Source organism: Globicephala melas, chromosome 6 (genome assembly GCF_963455315.2).
Source record: "Globicephala melas chromosome 6, mGloMel1.2, whole genome shotgun sequence".
Lineage (NCBI taxonomy): Eukaryota > Metazoa > Chordata > Mammalia > Artiodactyla > Delphinidae > Globicephala > Globicephala melas.
The window spans coordinates 2150844-2165970 of record NC_083319.1 but is presented as its reverse complement, the minus strand read 5'-3'; the positions used below and the strand labels follow the sequence as shown (position 1 = coordinate 2165970).

Here is a 15127-nt window from a genome sequence, read left to right as displayed (position 1 = left end):
ACAGGGGACAGGCAGCCAACTAAGCGACCTGCATGCCTGGAAAACGTCAAGGGCAAGAAGGGCTGAGAAAGGCTGGGACTCAGCTCCAGGTACAGGGAAGCAGAGATGGGACCCTCAACAGGGTGGTGATGCTGGGCCAGAGCCTGGATTGGACAGAAGAAAACAACACCAGGGGCGTCCCTGGCGGCACAGTGGTTAGGACTCCACGCTCCCAATGCAGGGGCCCAGGTTCAATCCCTGGTCAGGGAACTAGATCCCACACGCATGCCGCAACTAAGAATTCACAGGCCACAACTAAGGAGCCCGCCTGCCGCAACTAAGAGCCGGCACAACCAAATAAAAATAAATAAATAAATGATAATAAATAAATATAAAAAACAAAGAAAGAAAGAAGACCACAGCAAGCCCCACACCAAGTCTTCACACAGACCCAAACCTGCGACCTGAGACATGTGAAGGCTGCCACCCTGGGACAAGATCCACGGCGTGGACCCCATCAAGCCCACGGGTTCTGCTTCAGTGTTCAGAGACCTGGCCCAGACCCGCGCAGTCTGGGAAACACTTATAAAGAGCTGTCTGCAGACACGACGCTTTTGTTCATCCTGGTCACGGAGGTTTACCTAGACGGGCCAGCGAGGTGCTCTCCAGCTCACTGCTGCCCTCACCGCCCAGCACATCAGGCCAGTTCTCACACAGGCTGGGAGCACCTCACCGGCACCGTTGCATCCTGGCTCAATCCAACTGCGAGAGGCCTTGTCTCTGGCTCTGGGGCTCCTACGTTCAGGAGAAAGGCAGTGCCACAGACCGCGCATCCCTCCCCGCTGTCGGTGCACAGAGGGCTCCTTGGGTGCAGACATTTCTCTAAAATCAACGCGCTGCTGCCCAAGGCCAGCGAAGGGCCCGTCAACTGGAAGGATCTGTGACCGTGACCCCGGGAGAGGTCCACTGAGCAGTTTTCTAGAAGTTGCTATCCAAGTATCCGTCAGTGACAAAATCAAATTGAAAACATAATTTCCCTGGGAATTCTTTTTTTTTAATACTTATTCTATCTATTTATTTATTTATTTGGTTGTGCTGGGTCTTAGTTGCAGCAGGTGAGCTCCTTAGTTGTGGCACGTGTGTTCCTTAGTTGCGGCTCGCCAGCTCTTTAGTTGTGGCATACGAACGCTTAGTTGAGCTATGCGTGTGGGATCTAGTTCCCTGACCAGGGATCGAACCCGGGCCCCCTGCACTGGCAGCGTGGAGTCTTAACCACTGTGCCACCAGGGAAGTCCCCTCCCTGGTAATTCTTAAGCACCCTGCACAAGGGAACACAGTGTCCACGGAGCAGCCATGAGTCAGGCTGCCAGGAGCGGCCAGAAGTGGCAAAGCTCCCCTGAGACCTCGGCCTGGAGGACGCCGCCCATGGCTCCACGTTCCTGGCAGGGAGATGAGGTCACACACGCTGGACTCTCCTCTTCTTCGTTACTACTTTTATGGGTAAAGCAGGGAGACCAGCACTCTTTGGGCAGGGCCAGCTGCTACTAGTTTTCACCTGGTAGGTTAAACTGCAGGTTTGAAGGTGTCGGGTGTCTTCATTTGGAAAAGGCCCCCTTCGCCCAGCCTGCATTCCCATCTCGGTCAGGTACACTGACCCGCGATCTTTCACGGAGCCCCTAGGAAGCCTGAGGACATTCTGCAAGTTCTCAGAAATTAGGGGTCAATTTCCTGACTGTAGTCGAGGTGAAAATCGCTAAGGAACAGTCCTTGGTGGGAACCTCCACCGACAGGCAGAGGCCGGGGAACGTGACTGGGTCCTGTTTGCGCAGTTATTGGGTATTTCTAGGGATAAGCTGTGCACGTTGAACAGGAAGGAGACAGGTGGATTGTTTTTAAGAGGAAATGCTTTTCTGTTAGGTGCATCCTGCGTTGAGGTTTCTGAGCCGGCACAGATGCCAACGCTGGAGTTTGGTTTTTTTGGATTGAAATCACTTGGGGAATTTTTTTTTTTACAATACTGGTGAATTTTGCTTTTTTTTTTGGCGGTACGCGGGCCTCTCACTGTTGTGGCCTCTCCCGTTGCGGAGCACAGGCTCCGGACGCGCAGGCTCAGCGGCCATGGCTCACGGGCCTAGCCACTCCGCGGCACGTGGGATCCTCCCGGACTGGGGCACGAACCCGTGTCCCCTGCATCGGCAGGCAGACTCTCAACCACTGCGCCACCAGGGAAGCCCGAATTTTGCTTTTTTAAAAAATACTTATTCAAGTGTGTGTTTTGTTTTGTTTTGTTTTTAACAGACAATCTTTATTAGGTGTGCACCTCCATCTTAGATCCTGTTGGAGATGCTGTTTTGCTGTTAGGTGGGTTAAAGGGTTAACCCTGGGTGAATTTGGTAATAAAAGGTTGTTGAAGTTAAAAAAAAAAAAAAAAAAAGAATGTGTTTGTTCTCCAGTTATTCCCAACTAGCTCAGGGAGAAAGAGCACAAACGTGACAAGATGTAACGGCTGGAAAGTCTGGGGACAAGTATGCACCAATTCCTGCACCTTCTCTGTAAAAGTAAACTCACATCGAAATAAAGTCTGCAGGACTTCCCTGGCGGCGCAGTGGTTAAGAATCCACCTGTCAATGCAAGGGACACGGGTTGGAGCACTGGTCTGGGAAGATCCCACAGGCTGCGGAGCCACTAAGCCTGCGAGCCACAACTACTGAAGCCCGCACGCCTAGAGCCCGTGCTCCGCAACAAGAGAAGCCACCGCAACGAGAAGCCCGTGCACCGCAACGAAGAGTAGCGCCCGCTCGCCGCGACTAGAGAAAGCCCACGCGCAGCAACGAAGATCCAACGCAGCCGAAAATAAAAATAAAGTCTCCAAAACAACCATTTTGTCCCTTTGGCCTCCAGTCTTCCACATGAGTTTTACATTCCCTTGTCAGTTTCTGTAAAAAGGACTCGCAACAACTGCATGAACAATCAGGGGACATCACAATGTTTATACTGCTTCTTGGCATCTAAGAATATAGTTTAAATCCCACCCGACGGCAGAGTTCACGATTTTTCCCACGGTCCCACATCTTTTTGTTGCGTTTATTCCCCAGCACTACAGACAGGTCTTCTGTGGGTCCCAACACTCACCAGGAGCTGGCACCGTGCGCGGGGCAGGTGCACAGAGTCACCCTGCCAGGGCTGGGGCTACGGCAGCCCCTCCCGTCCCCCTGACTGCAACAGTCCGGGGTCGAGAACCTCTGTGGGGCCAGAGCACGTCAGCGGCAGGCCAAGGGCATCCGTCACAAACGGGCAGTGGCTTCTAACAGACCTTGGTCTGTGCCTCCTGAGATGAACAGGAGAACACGCTCAGCCGTTCAATTCTTGTTTTCTAGGACTTTACACAGGATTTTCAACCCATGTTAAGAAGGAAAGAGAGCCTATGCCCTTCCTCCCATGCTCTGCTCCTCGTGCCGGAATAACCCCGGCAAAGACGGCCTGCACGTCTGCTCTGGAGCCCTCCCGGGATGCCTGGCTTGGCCTCCTCTGCACCCCTCTGCTCCGCTCCTTCACCAGGTGGCTTGTCCAGAGCCCAGGCGGGCCGTCCTCTTCAGGACGGAACCTGCAGTTCAGCCTGTCTCCTCCATGTGTTGGGGTGATTTCTGACCAGAGGGGAAAGACTACTCTTAATTTTTCTTCCTTCAGCTGTTTTGGGTTTATTTCTATGTTCTTTTCGAATGCGCTGAGATCAACCTGGTTCATTAATTCTTAAATTCCTTACTGTCCAGACTGCACTGAGGCGACGGTTCCCTTCACCCGTCACTCTGAGCTGCGTCCTGTGGGTTCTGGCACGTACGTCGTTCATCCATTTAATTCAACAAACCTGATCACATTTGTCCCAGACGCTATTTTAGACGGTTGGGATGTATCAGTGAACAAACAGATAAAAACGCCTGCCCTTACAGAGCTCCCACTAGAAAATTCCACTGTAATTTCTACTTTGATCCATGAACTATTCTGAAGTATCTTCTTTGGTTTCTAAGCACTAACAATTTTAAGGGTTTGGAGAAATACGCTGCACGTTTTTGTTACTGACTTCTCGTTTTACTGTGTTGTGAGGAACTATCAATTCTCTGCAATCCGTCGAGGTTTCTTCCGTGGCCTGAATCAAGCCCACTTTTGTAAAGGCCTCCAGGCTTCCTCGTTTTAAAAGAGCACGACCCCTACGAGCTGGTGCACTGGGCCCAGCCTGCGTCCGTGTGTTCAAGGCCCCTCTGGCCTCACTCTGCCCTCCCCTGCTTCCTCAGCCTGGTCCCGCAAGGCAAGTCGTGAGCCTGGCTCCAGTCACTCCACCCTGTGGTTCTGTCGTTTTTAAAGCCCCGTTTTGACGTTCCGCTATTAGGTGCAATGAGCTTCGACACTCACATCCTGCCGTGGGTTTTCCCTTCCTCGGTAGCACAGGCTCTCTGTCCCTCGTAGCTGTTTTTGTCTCGAGGCCCCGGAGGACAGGTTAGAGACAGGCTGGACAAAGCCCGAGGCAGGACTGCCTACCCACACACGCAGCGGGCGGAGGGCCGAGGGGAGCGAGCCCCGCGCGCTCGAGCGCCCCACACGTCGGCATTTTAAACACTCTGCGCTCGCATTCAGGGCTCTTCCTCACCCAGGTCGGTCCGCGGCGCCTGCCGGCTTGGTGGTGGCAGGGCCCCTTCTCTGCGGGTCTGGCGGACCCTGGCGGTGGCTGTGCTCCCACACGGCAACACTCTGCTCTGACTCCCGCCAAACGAGTCCTGGACCCGAACGAACTCGCCTGGCAGCTCACTTCCTCAGGAACGACCTCCGCCTCCGCCGCGAGATGAGCCTCCTGGTCTTCCCTGGCCGCGGGGGAGCCTCCCCAGTCCTTTCCAGGGCCCCGGTTACAGGTCTCAGCGGCACACGGCCCAGGCCGCACGGGGACAGAGGCCTAATGGACCTGGGGCCAGCACGTGCCAATCTGGGGGTTTTCAATCACAGATGGAGACCCCCTCCTGGAACCTGAGCCCCCCTTTCTTTCAAGGTCAGCTGTGTGCTTTAGAAACTACAAAACCCAGCACTTCTGCACTTGGATCAGAAGCAGGACCGACGTCAGCTCAGCACCGGCAGTGACTCTGACAGACACTCTACGTGCGGCCGGCGGTCAGGGCATCTGCGGGCCTCACACCTCCCTCCCCCAGAAAGAAGAGGACTCAGCAAAACCTACATCAGAGCTCCTGTCCGCACGGCCCTGGACAGGTGTCCGGCGCCATGCTGCTCACGGCATCACCCGCACCTCTCCCCGCGGCCAGGCGTGAGCACCTCAGAGACGCACGACACGGTGATACCAACACCAAGCACACGAGTCACTCACGGCTTGGCAACAGACGGGTCTGCACTCATTTTCCTAAACCACATTCTAGATGTTTTAGATCAACTAGAGTAGGGCTGACGAGCTCTCAACTGTTCTGAGACTGAAGTACAGTCACCAATACTTAACACGTTACCCAGATATTTCAAAGTCCCATTTCACCCCGGAGAAAACTGGTGGAGGCTACCGACAAGCACGCCACCGTCAGAGCTGCCCGCCTCTGCACCTCCCCGGTTGGCACTAAGGACTCAGGGCGACTCCCCGGTGTTCTGACTGTTTGGATCAGAGCATCCTAACAGCCTCCTGAGCCTCAGGTCCATTCCAGAGGCACGTGCTCCACTCACCGTCCAGCTTCATCTGCTCCGGGCAGTAGTAGTGGACCACGGCCAAGAGAGCAGCCCCGTGGCTGCCGTCCCGCATCAGGTCCTCCAACAACGGGAAGTAGGGTGGCTGCCTCGTTGACAGGTGCTCTCGGCGGTAGCGCACCTGCGGTGGAGAAAAGGGAAAGGGTCACTACGCGCGAGGTGCCGTCACTGCCGCCTACGTCACAGGCAGGCCGTCAAATCTAGAGTTAACAGGAGTCCTGCGGGACGACGTTTAGAACAACGGCAATCACGTGGGAAAGCCCCAAACGTCTGGATTGCATAGTCCGCCTGGAACGTATGTCACGATCCAGGGAACTGGGCTTCGTGGCCACACTGGGTGACAGCAGTTAGTCGCTAATGACACCCGGCCGTCTCACTCTAAAGGGCCGGGCACACCCAGGGCAAGGAAGCAGGACACACGTCTACACTGCCAGAGGCCGCGCACCATCAGCGGATGAGAAACAAGTTAAACGGCGAACAGCCTACGCTGGGAAGACCCACGTTACTGTTACTTTTCTCAGATTAGCAGCGTTAACCTTGGCCACTGTGAAGAACACGAAGCAGCACTAACAGAGTTTGAGAAAATACCCAAAACCAGGTTAGACGGAATGTCGTCTCATCCGTCAACCAGCCCCTCCGTCAGTGCACGGAAGCGTCAGGAACCTGAGTGCTGTAAAAAACAGGCATTCTTCAAGGTTTCTGTGCTTCTGCCTTTACAGGAAGCCACGTGCACGGTGCTCTCCCCGCGCCCCTGGGCACTGCCCCTGGAGCTGGGCCTCGCTCACGAGCACAGACACACAGGCCGCCAGGGGACCACGTCCTGTGGCACAGGTGAGCCTGGCATTTCCTGCAGCCGCGCCTTCTCCAGGGGAGGAGAACACAGTGCCAGCTCGAGGGAGAAAACCCGCCACCCGTGCTGCCCGCTATGGACCTCCGCGAGCCGTGCAGGAGAGTCAACCCAAAGGAAGGCGCCCCGGCAAGAAGGCAGTGTGCGCACAGCGCAGGGCAGTCAGCGCCGGCATCTGCACAGAACACGCCTCACCCGTGCATGTGCAACGCACGCCACTAACACTGGCCTCGACATGGACTTTAACTTGTTTCTCGGGCCGCCGTGCCCAGGGGCCAGCCTTGGGGCTCCCGCATGCAGAGCCCGAGGCGCACGCCGGGCCAGGTCTCCACACACACAGACAGCGCGCGGGCCGAGCACGGCATGCAGGGAAGCGGGTGGTTTCGCGGCTGAGGGTGGATGGTGTGCGCTTGCATCAGGGAAAGTGCTGAAGCCCTGGGTCGGGGGAGCCGGTGCCACCCCTCGAGGGGACCCTGCTCCAAACCCCCAGCAGCCTAACAGTCACCCCGCTACCGATGAGCCAGACATGCGCTCAGGCAGCCACGGTGGCCAACTGCTAGGAGGAAACCTACAGGCGCTCTGCTCTCGGCCACATTCTCCAGTTTTTACACGAGTCTCATCTGAAACCCCGCTTCCGGGAGGACACCTGCATCTCTGACTGTGTCCTCACTACAGCTCGTAACTGCTTTTAACGGTTCTCTCTTTGGCCTTCAGTTTTCGAGAAGTTAAGAGATACGTAAATATGCGTAAAAACGCTTACCCCCTCTTTGTTATTAATATATTTCAAAGAGAAGCAAGATTATCCATCAGCTACGAAGCAGACCGTATCACTGCTCACGCAGATCCCACTGACAGTTTTACATCCGCAGTATCTCCTTTATGATGGAATTCTGAGGATAATCTGATCCAAGTAATTAAACTAAAGGACCAGGCAATAAAGGAGTCTTCAGACAGATCTGTGCCCCAAGCTTCATGTTAAAGTGCACCGCTTGGGGCACCGGGTATTCTTCCGTGGGAAACAGGGTAACGAACTGGTCCTGCTTCCAGAACAGGTCCCCAGGTGGAGCACAGCCAGAGCTGCAGACCGAATCACCACGGACCGTAACGTCAGGAAGGACAAATCCAAAGGGGAACTTAGCAAATTGGATGATTTGCCATTCCTGCTGGCACCTATCAGAAAGGAGAATACAGCCTGTCACTGACCTTGAAGTTCGTCACATAAAGACGTTAACTATGTGTCCGAAGAAGAAACTGTCTGCAAGTCTACCTAAGAAACTGGGCGAAACCACACTCGGGGTGCTGGCTACACAATGCACCTTAGGGCTCCAGAGGGCCTCGTTACCGTCTACTCTGCCCAGAACCGGGCCATCACTGCCCCGCGGGAAATGCAACAACACCACCAAGGAGGACATTCAGACAAACAGTCACGAGCAGTCTGTAATGGAAGCAAGTGGTTGCGGCGGGACGGCCGTCTGGACGGCAGCTGGGCGCACGCGCGGAGCTCACTTACGGGCACTAGCTTCCAGTACCACTTGGAGGGAGACTGCTCGGGAGGCGAGGGAAGGAAGGCAGGAGAGGAGGTCAGCGCGGCAGGCGCACGCGTGGACAGACGAGACACACACCTGCACACCACGTTCACACGAGAGGCGGGGCGTCCCTCTGCGCTAGCAGATGACCGCAGGGGAAGCTCCCAGGCACCTCTACGACACTGGCCTCTGCGGGAGCAAAGACTACTCTGGAAACTCCGCACGGGCCGGGCACCAAAAACGACAGGAGCCAACCGCCATTCGGGGAGGGGCTCAGCGAGTCGTCCACGCCCATCTGAGGAAGGGGGGTGGCTCACGGAAGCGTGGCCGGGGTGAGGTGCTCACAGACAGCATCCCCGGGGTCCAGGTAAGAGAGGGGAGCAAGGGGACAGTCGCTCACCCCGCAGCCCAGGGGCCCGCAGCCCAGGCCAGGCCACGTCGTACACGCGTTTGAAGAACATGGATTCAGTCACACACGTGCTCAGCCAAAAAATATAATAATAATCAGGTCACACAGGACGTTAGTGGCTCATTTCACTGGACACGTGACATTTACCCGCCTGAATCCCACACCGGGCTCACAGTCCATGAGGGCTCCAAGGGGACCTCTGGCTGCGGGCAACCCCCCCACCCGCCACGCTGACTTCACCCCGGGTGACCCTACGTCCCTTCCTCTGGAGCTTCCGACACCTCCCACCTCTCCCCCACCCTCCCAAGTTCAACACTAGGCTGCCCCTGCCTGGGAGAAAGGGCAGTGGGCCACCGCGCCCTCGCCACCGGGGCCGGGGCCCAGGGCACTCGCTCCCTGCTTGGTAAGAACAACGAACAAGCACAGAGCACACACAGACACAGTTCTTTAAACCGGGAGCAACGCTGACTTGGTGCGTTCCAGAGAAGTGAAATTTACCCTTTACCTTTTGATGAGCTGGACTTTCCAATAACTGCTGTTTTAACTTAACTTCTTTCTCTGTTATCTCTCTCATTTTAAGATTTACCTAAAGTAGAAGAAATTAAATGCATTAAAAAGGCAACTGAAATTGATTTCCAACAGTGGTGTGTACATCCTTCCAGCACCCACCTTACTTGTTTGAACTCAGGCTCTTAGATGCAGGTAATATTTAGACCCGTGACACGCATGCAGAAATACATGGGTTCCCTGTGACCCGTGATTCGACACAGAGAGCAAGGAAGGCCCTCACGCCCCACAGCACCCGCGTGATGCTTTCCACCTCATGACAGGATCGGCAGCCTCAGCGCCGAGTGTCCCCGGTGCACGGGCAGCCCAAGTTCGCCGCCACTATCAGCGAATGCTGCTGATAACATGGTCTGGCTGAAAACCCCCGAAGTAAACAGGTGCTCGCACATTCCCTGACCACCAAAAGAGCGCTAAGAACTGTCATGAGACACTCGTAAACGATTAATACAACTGCTCGGAAATGATCAAAATTGCAATTATAAAGTAATAGCGTGGAGAAAAACACTCATCAGTGTTAACGGGGACATGGTCAAAGCTATAATCAGATGAAATGCCACAGAACTGAATGTCTTCTCATTAAACAAGGATAAAGGTAAGTGAAATCATGCACATCAGATCAAGAATGCAGAAAATTTGTTTTTCAAAAGAGAAAGACAAAAGAAAAATCAACGTTGATAAGTTTTAAAATAAATGAATCAGGGCTTCCCTGGTGGCACAGTGGTTAAGAATCCACCTGCCAATGCATGGGACACAGGTTCGATCCCTGGTCCGGGAAGATCCCACATGCCGCAGAGCAACTAGGCCCGTGCATCACAACTACTGAGCCTGCACTCTAGAGCCCGCGAGCCACAACTACTGAGCCTGCAAGCCACAACTAACTGAAGCCCGCGTGCCCAGAGTCCGTACTCCATAACAAGAGAAGCCACCGCAATGAGAAGCCCGCGCACTGCAAAGAAGAGTAGCTCCCGCTCGCCACAGCTCGAGAAAGCCCGTGCGCAGCAACAAAGACCCAACGCAGCCAGAAAGTAAACAGATAAAATAAATGAATTAGAATAGATGGATGGATGGATAAGTGATAAAGCAAGTACTGTAAAAAATGTTCACTGTAAAATCTAGGTGGTGGATACAGGGTGTTCTCTGTATAATTCTGTCAACTTTTCTGCATGTTTAAAATTTTTCACAATAAAATACTAGAAGTTAAAAATTTTAGAAAATTTGTTTCTGCCATAAACTAGGTACCTTCCTAACATGGAAAGGATTTTCTGATTGGATTGGTGGTGCTATTAATGAATGTAATTTTTGATACTATATCGTGAAATGTGACATTGGGAAGATCAATACAACTCAGCAAAACAATGTTCCCAACGACAAGGCCTCACAGAATCGTGAGTAACAGGACCAGGAAAAATGTAAGAAAGGTTTTACTACAACAGAGTACAAAAAGTGCACTGGGGGCTTCCCTGGTGGCTCAGTGGTTAAGAATCCGCCTGCCAATGCATGGGACACAGGTTCGATCCCTGGTCCGGGAAGATCCCCCGTGCCGCAGAGCAACTAAGCCCGTGTGCCACAACTACAGAGCCTGTGCTCTAGAGCCCGTGAGCCACAACTACTGAAGCCCGCGCGCCTAGAGTCTGTGCTCCGCAACAAGAGAAGCCACCGCAATGAGAAGCCCGCGCACTGCAAGGAAGAGTAGCCCCTGCTCATCACAACTAGAGAAAGCTCCCGTGCAGCAACGAAGACCCAACGCAGCCAAAAAAGAAAAAAGAAAAGAAAAGAAAAGTTCACTGGGCTAGTATCTAGATTATATAACAGAATCGTTGCAACAATAAAAAGAGGAATAATCCAATTTTAAAATGGGCAAAGCATGTGAACAGACATTTCTCCAAAAAAGATCTACAAATAGCCAATAAACACATGGAAAAAGGTTTCCCATCATTACTATCAGGGAAATGTGAATCTAAACCACAATGAGATACCATCTCACACCCTCCAGAATGGCTAGAATCAAAAAACCAGAAGATGAGTGTTAGCAAGGACGTGGAAAACTGGAAACCTCTGGTGTTGCTGGGGGAATATAGACGGTGCAGCAGCCGTGGAGACAGTCTGCCAGCTCTTCACAGAGTTAAACACAGAGTTCCTGTACGACCCAGCAATTCCACCCCTAGATATAAACCCAAGAGAAGTGAAAACACAGCCACACAAACACTGGTACTTGAATGTTCACAGCAGGAGTCACGATAGCCAAAAAGTGGAAAACACACATGCCCACCAGCTGAGGAATGGCTAAACAAAACTCAGCATATCTATACGACTGAGCGTTACTCAACCATAAAAGGAATGTGGTGCTGATAAGCGCCACAACACGCGTGAGACGTGGAAACATGCTACCTGAATGAAGTCAGAGACAACAGGCCACGTGCTGTAGCCTTCATTTAAATGAAATGTTCAGAACGGCCAGATCCAGAGAGACAGAAGGCAGAGGAGTGGCCACCAGGGGCTGACGGGGAAGGACTGCGGATGGCACCAGCGTCTCTTTCTGGGTATGATAAAGATGTGTGCGATTGGTGGTGACAGCTGCACAACCTGGTGAGTATCTTAAAATCCACTGAACCACACACCTTAAAAGAGTGAGTTTTACAGCATGTGAATTATATCTCAACTTTTTAAAAAAGTTAATTGGTGGGCTTCCCTGGTGGCGCAGTGGTTGAGAGTCCGCCTGCCGATGCAGGGGACACGGGTTCGTGCCCCGGTCCGGGAGGATCCCACGTGCCGCGGAGCGGCTGGGCCCGTGAGCCGTGGCCGCTGCGCCTGCGCGTCCGGAGCCTGTGCTCCGCAAAAGGGAGAGGCCACGACAGTGAGAGGCCCGCGTACCGCAAAAAAAAAAAGTTAACTGGTAACAGTTTCAAATTCCATATTTCAAATAGCCTTCAAGAAACTACCACTTGTCAAGTTTTGGTATAGAATCAAAAAGAGATGTGCATAACTATCTGAGGAGATTATGAAAGCACTGTCCCCTCGTCAACTACGTATCCACGTGAAACCAGACTTTCTTCCTTTACATCAATAAAAACAACATATTGTGGCAGATGAAATGCAAAGGCAGGTAAGACTCCAGCTGTCTTCTGGTAAGCCAGACGTTAAAGAAACTTACAAAACTGTAAAACACCACCACTCGTTCCATTTCTGAGAATACAGTTATTTTTCATTAAAAACACATCGCTTACATTAACATGGAATGAGCTGTTACTTTTAAGTGAATTAGTAAATATTTTTAAATGTTCCTGTTTTTAATTTCTAATACAGTAAATATTGAGAGATTTTCTAAAAATTCTTTGAGGGCCACGGTATTTAAGAGTGTAAAGGGGTTCTGAGACCAAAAGGTTTGAGAACTCTTCATCTATACAAGGGAATGAAGAGCAATAAAAATGGGAAGTATGTGGATAAATATTGCTAACCATTTTTAATTACTTTAAAAGATAACTGGCTGCTGAGGGTGAAAGTAACTTATCTGGGGCTGTAATGAAATGAATGACAACAGTGGCACAAAGGCCAGAAGGGGAAAAGACATTTCTGATCTTATTTGTGAAATGCTATCGCTTTATCTGAAGGCAGACTATGAAAACCTGAAGATGAAATTTGTGAACCCTAAAGCAGCCCCCCCAAAAAATACTGGAGATGAAATGGAGTAAAAACGCCGAATCCAAAACACGCCAGAAGAGAAGGAAGACAGAGAAAAGATACAGAAGGGAGACAAGATGCAAAACCCAGACGTCTCCATAATCACGTGAAATGCAATTAAGCTGAGCACGCCATGGTAAGGCCCAGGTGGAAACTCGCGTTAAACAGAAAGACAAGTGCACACACTGGCCATGCCAAGGCCGGAGGCAAGGACTGTCACCTGTGATAAAGAGACATTGCACGACCACAAAAGGACAGAAAAATCCTAAACACGTATACATGTAACAACAGACTAAAAATACACAAAGCAAAATCTGACACAACCAAAAGGTTAAACAGACAAAATCACTACTGGAGATGAACTCTCCTCCCTGGGTGAGTGACTGAGACTCCAGCGACGCAAACACACCCAAACCAACCTGAACTGACACTCACAAAGTACTCCCCTGACAACAGCAGAACACACGGCTTCTTTTCAAGTGCACACGGAACACTCTGCAAGACCACGCAGTGGACCACAGGTCTCGATACATCCAGAGGACTGAAATGAAACCACACAGACTACGCTCTCTGACCTCGACAGAATTCGAAACCAAAACACTAAGGTACCTAGAACCACCCCACCTCCACACATATGAAAACTGAACTACAAACTTCTAGATAATCCATTGCTGAAACGAGAATTCGCAACTAAAACAAAATATTTTAGAGAATGAAGAAAACCACAACACATAAAAATGTGCACAGTGCAGCTAAAGCACTACTTATATCAACTTTAAATGTTTATGTTAAAATGCAGAAAGGTGTAAAAGAACTAATCTTCTACCCTAACAAACTAGAAAGGAGAGAAAAATAAATTCAAAATAAACAGAAAGAAAAATAATAAAAGCAAGAGGAGGAATTAAATAGAAAATTGGAGAAAGCAACAAAAACCAAAAGAAGGTTTTTTAGAAGATTAATGAAGTTGATAAACCAGACCAACAAAGGGAAGAAAAAAAGAAATTACAGAGCAGGAAACAAGAGGGGACATCACTACAGATCATAATACACTAAAAGGATGATAAAGAAATATGAATATGCCAATAGAGTCAAAAATTTAAATAAAATTGACAAATTCCTTAAAAGTCACAAAATTAAACAGAAATCCTAAACACCTCATAAGTACACTAAAGAAACTGAATTCATAATTAAAACCTTCCAAGAAAACTCCAGGCCCAGATGGCTTCACCAGTGACTCCAACAAAGATTTAAGGACAAAATAATACTAGTAATACTAATAATACAAAAAGTGTTTCACAAAATGAAGGAAGGAATACTTCCCAGCTCTTTTTTTGACACCCGCATTATCCTGACACCCAAAAAATAAAAACACATTACAAGAATATATACCTTGGAAAGCACTGGATCCCTAAATCTTTATACACATAAAATATTCTTGAAACTCATTAAGACAAACCACCTCATTAAAAATTGGGCAAAATACGTGAACACCTAACAAGATACACAGAAACATCTTCAGTCATTAAAGAAATGCAAATTAAACCCATGACATACCTCTGCACATCCACCCAAACGGCCGAAACCGGAAGACTGACGATACCAAGTGTCAGCGGAACGTGGAACACTGGAATTCTCCTGTCTCGCTAGTGGGAGCCTAAGATGGCACAGTCACTTCAGAGAACACTTGGACAGTTTCTTCTAAAGGTAAACTGATCGTCATGGGACCCAGCAACTCACTCCTAAGTATTTACTCAAAGAGATGAAAATGTATCCGCACATCAAGACTTGTGCACAAATGTTCCCAGAAGCTCTATGCGTAACAGACAAAACCAGAAACAACCCGAGTGCCCGTCTACAGGTGAACGGATGAACAAGCTGTAGTGCCTTCGTGCAGTGGAACCCGACCAAGTTTCAAAAGCACCAAACTACTGATGGACACGATGACGTGGATCAACTTCAAAAACACGGTAGTCGGTGAAAGACGCAAAAAGAGTACCAACCACGTGACTCCATCTAACTGCAACGAGCGCAGAGGAACCGCTTTTGGATGACGGAAACGTTCCCTTGACTGCGAACGCTAAACGTATGTAGTCACTTGTCGACACTCAAGGGACTGGGTCCATTTATCGTATACAAAACATGTTTGGGCAAAGCTGGGGAGTTTTTTTTTAAAAGACTCAAGCTACTGGCTGGGCGTCCATAAAAAATAAAGAGCCAGAGCAAGACGGTTCGCGGGAAAACTCCCGGGACACAGAGGAGACCCAGCCACACTCACACGGGCGAGGACGCCGGCGGATGGCTCGGGCGGCCCCAACCCCAGGGAGCGACTTGGGCCCCCAGGGTGACTGATCACCCGAGGAGGGAGGGGCTGGTTCAGAGGGCGTGGTGTGGGAA

At 50.9% G+C, this 15127-nt stretch overlaps 1 protein-coding gene and 1 pseudogene across 7 annotated transcripts in view; one reads left to right on the top strand and one right to left on the bottom strand.

Moving 5' to 3' along the window:
• Positions 1–15127, bottom strand: part of CAMSAP1 (calmodulin regulated spectrin associated protein 1) — a 54395-nt gene that overhangs the window by 17944 nt on the left and 21324 nt on the right. For 4 of the 7 annotated variants that reach the window (XM_060300167.2, XM_060300168.2, XM_060300169.2 and 1 more), the window contains exons 5-7: positions 8994–9074; positions 8064–8096; positions 5686–5827 (exon numbers count right to left, since the gene is read on the bottom strand). In XM_060300167.2, coding sequence (XP_060156150.1) covers positions 5686–5827; positions 8064–8096; positions 8994–9074 — 256 coding nt within the window. The remainder of the gene's footprint in view (positions 1–5685; positions 5828–8063; positions 8097–8993; positions 9075–15127) is intronic. The other 3 variants (XM_060300171.2, XM_060300172.2, XM_030838325.3) reach the window with 1 other exon arrangement.
• LOC115842919 (uracil-DNA glycosylase pseudogene) lies at positions 414–923 on the top strand (annotated as a pseudogene).